This window comes from Monodelphis domestica, chromosome 3 (assembly GCF_027887165.1).
Source record: "Monodelphis domestica isolate mMonDom1 chromosome 3, mMonDom1.pri, whole genome shotgun sequence".
Classification (NCBI taxonomy): Eukaryota; Metazoa; Chordata; class Mammalia; order Didelphimorphia; family Didelphidae; genus Monodelphis; species Monodelphis domestica.
In genome coordinates this window covers 385,721,110-385,725,970 of record NC_077229.1, presented here as the reverse complement: position 1 = coordinate 385,725,970, position 4,861 = coordinate 385,721,110, and the positions used below count along the sequence as shown (strand labels likewise).

General features: G+C 36.9%; 1 protein-coding gene across 1 annotated transcript; it reads right to left on the bottom strand.

Moving 5' to 3' along the window:
• Positions 1–3,517: 3,517 nt before the first annotated feature.
• Positions 3,518–4,266, bottom strand: LOC100616759 (mitochondrial import receptor subunit TOM5 homolog). Its single transcript, XM_007486810.3, has one exon. The coding sequence runs from the start codon at positions 4,169–4,171 to the stop codon at positions 4,016–4,018; it is 156 nt and encodes a 51-aa protein (XP_007486872.1). The 5' UTR covers positions 4,172–4,266; the 3' UTR covers positions 3,518–4,015.
• Positions 4,267–4,861: the final 595 nt, after the last annotated feature.

Here is a 4,861-nt window from a genome sequence, read left to right as displayed (position 1 = left end):
AGCAAAACTGAGCATAATCCTTGAAGGGAAAATGATATTTTATGAAACAGAAGACTTTTAAGTATTCCAGATGAAAAGACCAGTGCTGAATAGAAAATTTGACATTAAACATAAGACTTAAGAGAAATACAAAAGGTAAACATGAAAGACAAATCATAATGGACACAATAGGGTTAAATTATTTACATTCCTGTATGGGAAGATGAAACATGTAACTTTTAAGAACTTTATTATTAGGGCAGTTAAAAAGAGTTTACATAGACCAGAGGGGATGGGTGTGAGTTTAATTATGTTGGAAAGAACTCATACCTATCACAAATGAAAAATGCTGGAGAGAATGAGGAAAAATAGATGTGAAAAGAGAATTCATCCTTTTCTCCTTTTTGAGAACAAGTACAGCTAGTCTCTTAAATTTAATTCTTATATAGGTATACATTCTATGGAATAATTTGGAACTATGCCCAAAGGGCTATAAAATTATGCATGCCTTTTGACCCATCAATACCAGTATTAACTATGTATCCTAAAGAGATCAAAGAAAAAGGAAAAGGACCTTTATGTATAAAAACACTTATAGAAACTATTTTTGTAGAAAAGAATGTTAAAAATAAATAAATAATAATTTAAACAAAAATAATTAGGGTTTTGCATATAACTGCTTGTTGAAGTGTGTTGATGAGTAATTCTGGCATTATTGAGAGCATCAATTCAAAATATTTTCATTTCATAGCTTACTCTCTAGTACTAAACCTTCCTGAACATAACAGCTGTTTTGAGGGAAAAAATTATTCAGTCAACATTTAATAACTGTCTACTCTGGGACAAGTTCTGTGCTAAATTTTTGGTATGTAAATACAATTTAAAAAAACCACAGAATTTATCATGAGGCTCCACCTTGAAGGTTTTCTCTCCTGAGATAACCTGTTGGAGATTGTCTAAAAGAATCAGAAGACTTTAATGAAGGTGCCATTTTCAGTATGTGAATGCCTGATTATATGGTAGTAGATTTTTAAAAAAGCTTAATTTTGTTTATTTCAATTATTTCAATTTTATTTATTTCAATTTACAATTGCCTCCTCAAACTCCCAACACACAAACACACACACACACACACACACATACAAAATACAATGCTATATGCTATTCTATATGTTCTACCTTCCAGCTTCTTCATTTGAGATGGGGAGTGGAGGTAAGGAAGGTGAAAGGGATCTAGTGGGAGAAGAATCCTTGTAACAAATATTCATAGTCATTCAAAACAAATTCTCCTACTAGCTATGTAAAAATAAAATGCTATTCTTTGCTCTGTCATTTCCTCTCTGTTAGGAGGTAGTGGGCATGTTTCATCTCAGATCCTCTGTAATTATGTTTGGTCATTTCATTTATAGGAATTATAATTAGGAATTAAATTTATAATAGGAATTAAACTTTTTGAAGTTGTTTGTGTAATAGGACTTGGTTTGTGCATGCCTAGAATTCCCATCATGAAGTCATTCTGCTTGTGGGACATTTTCCCCTCTCATCCTGCATTGTACTAATTAAGACAATATCAGTCTTGACTCATGCCACCTATTGAAAGGGGAAGACTCAGATAAGGGGTGGGATAAAGGAAGCTTTAGGTTCTTTAAATAAATGGAAAATTTGTAATTTATTACCACAAGTAAAATGAGCAGATCCAATACCACACATTATACCATTGATGGTGAAACTTTTTGAGACTGTGTGCTATACCCTCCCCCCACACCTTATCCTAGACAAGGGAGGAAGCACTCCCAGGGGGCTGCTGGGCAGGCAGGTGGATGAAGTGAAAAAAAAGTCTTCAGTGTGGTAGAGAGGGGGAAAGGAGCAGCTCCCCAAGTCCTTCTGCTTTCTAGTAATAAACTCTGGTGGGTAACAGCTTGTGTCCCCATAGAGAGGGCACTGCATGTCCTTTTTGCATATATACCATAGGTTCACCATTATGGCATTATTCAATAATAATAATATTGTAAAGATGGATATAAAAATTGACCTCTCTGGCCCCCTCTATCTGGAAGCCCAGTAAGTTGCATCTCACCTCTCCTCCAGGGTTCTTTATTACCCCAAGGGGGTTTATTAATAGATGGGAGTAACCTTCTTTGATTGGCTTTATAGACAGAACAGGAGACTTCTTTCAGAACAATTTCTTTCTTACACTCTACTAATATGACCAGCAAGTAATGATAATAATTTATCCATAGCATGGGCCCTATACTGCCCCCCCCCCCCCAAGATAGAGGAGGTTTCCTTCCTTCCCCTGCTTTCCATTTATCTCTTACTGGGGACATTTTTCTTGTTTGAATTTGTTTGTCCTTTTCAGTTTTAGGTGCTGGCTATCATCCCTTCATGACTAGGAGTTTGAACCATAGAGACCTTGGAGCCAGATTTTCAGGTGGTAATTTACAACTAGCAAACCTGTCATGAAAGACCTGAGAAGCCAGAATTCCTAGAACTTGAGCCTGAGGTGGGTTTTGTAAAGATTAAAATTTAGGAATATTGGGGAGACGGGGAGACTGAGGCAGGTAGAAATTAGTTTCTCTCTGCAAAGAGTATTATATTTTTTAGAGGTTTATTGAAGATTAAGGATTAAAGAAAATACAGGATTAGAGACACATGTCCAGGCCATAGAGAGGCCTAGACACAACCTCACCTACATTATGAAAAAAAAAAAACCATGCCTGCCCCAAAGCAGAAGTCCAAGAGCCCCGACAAGACCTTTGCCACCAGCTTAAATCCTTCCTCGATCTCGGCACACCTCAGAATTCCCGTGAGATTACAAAGCATTTTGGGGAAGTGGAGCAAAGGCTTGAGGGGATTGTAGTCCTATATTCAAGTCTATTATTTACAGTTTTGGATTGGGAATTTGGGATTATGTTCTATAAAAACTGAGTTAAATTATGAACTCAGTCTCCACAGAGATTGGGGAGATGGTGATGGTAGTAATAAAATCCCTCATGTTGGAGGGAGTGTTTGTTTATATGTTGGTATGTTTTAAAAGTAAATATCTTTTTGTAAAAACTAGTATAACTGATAAATGGCTAAATGGACCTGGGGTGAAAGGGTCCCCCCCCACATATTGGGGGGAAACATTAGTGGGGGATGAATCCATTGCTAGAGAGTCTCGATACTAAAAATTCCCTTAAAAGTAATAGGGAACCTTGGAAAAGAAGTGAGATACAGCCTACCTTACTTCAAGGTATTGGAGACCAGAGTGGTCAAGTGCTTTATTTGTCTTTACAATATTTGTCTTTTGCAATAATATAAAAATATAGCCCTTAACGGGCACAATGCATTAAGAAAAAAGGCTGAGTTGTGTGATCAGAAGACCACATGACCACCACAAGGCCAGAATTTTTGAATATGCTGGCAGATGAGGTGCCTGGGGGACAGAACTCATGACCCTTCTCTTCCCTGACTTGAAAACCACGCTTTCAATAGGAAATATGAATAGAGACCAATGTTCTTTCTCTCTTTTTTTACTTTTTAAAAACTGCACATTTATTAAAAATAAAGACTCAGAATACTGTATAATGGGATCAATTTCAACAAAAATAATCACAAGAAAATCTTTCACAACGCATGCACATGCATTTCACAATGCCTCACAGAGGCACGAGGTTGAACAGAAGAATTTCAGAGGTAGCTCCTTTACATGGTGTACTCAGTTCAAAATGTAGTTTGATAAAACTATTTACAACTGAACCAAAATGTATGAAAGTTGTATGACACTGATATAGCAGTACAAATCCAAAGACTGCTTACATTTCTTAAACTGTGTGAAAGAGAAAAAACAAACAAACAACTTAATGCTTTCAGGTTGTTGGCATTTTCAACAAAGTCAAACTCATTCTTAGTTAAGTGGAGATTTCATATCTATTCAGTACCAGAAGTCTCTAAAGCCTTTTTGTGCCCCTTCATTAGCAAATGGGAAGAGAAAATATAACCATACTCTAAGTTCATGCTCTCACATGCCAATGTCTGTCTTCTACTATGATCTTCATATGCTATCCAACTTCTTTAAAATATAGGGTGTAAGGCGCGGGAAAGCCACGTAGAGGAGAAAGTTGCATACTGAGGAGACCACGTCCTCACTCATCTTCTGCTTTAGTTCCTCCGGGTCTAGCTTCGGTCCCAAGCTCTCAATCCTGAACATGTTGAGTTCGGTTTGTGGATTACGGGCTGCATCTCCCTCTCCACCAGGAAGGTGCACGCAGATTACTGGTTCCCGGAAATAGTGCTCAACCTTCTTCCGGGATCCTTGACCACATGCTGTGCTACTGGCTGGCAGCAGGAACATCGTTCTCATAATTCCAGAACCAAATACAGTATTACATCCATTATTTTGTATATTCTTACTTCATTGTTACTGGAATTTATCTTCAAAGAAGAACCCTGCCACTCCAAAAATGGTGAAAATTCATTATAATTAGCATACTGGAAACCCAACCTTCCTTCTTTACCTTGGCCATTTTCTACTCTACCTTGGCAAGAACACTCTTCAATAGATCTCTTACTCAGGAAACTATAATGAGACCAACACAACCATTGTTTCTTAAAAGTGAATATTATTAGACTCCTATAGGGTACCACACAAAATAGTCATTACTTCCTATATGAAAACATCCTTCACTGCCTACTAATCTTTTATGTTTTATACCCCTATTAGAATATAAGCCTTTTCAGGGTGATGCCTGTCTTGCTTACATTTATATCCCCAGTCCTTAGCATGGCAAGCACTTTATAAATTATCTTTCAATCAATCATCCTTGCCAATATTTCAAAAAAAGGAAAATGATATATACCAAAGAAGATGTAGAAAAATTAGGACATCAGTATACTGTTG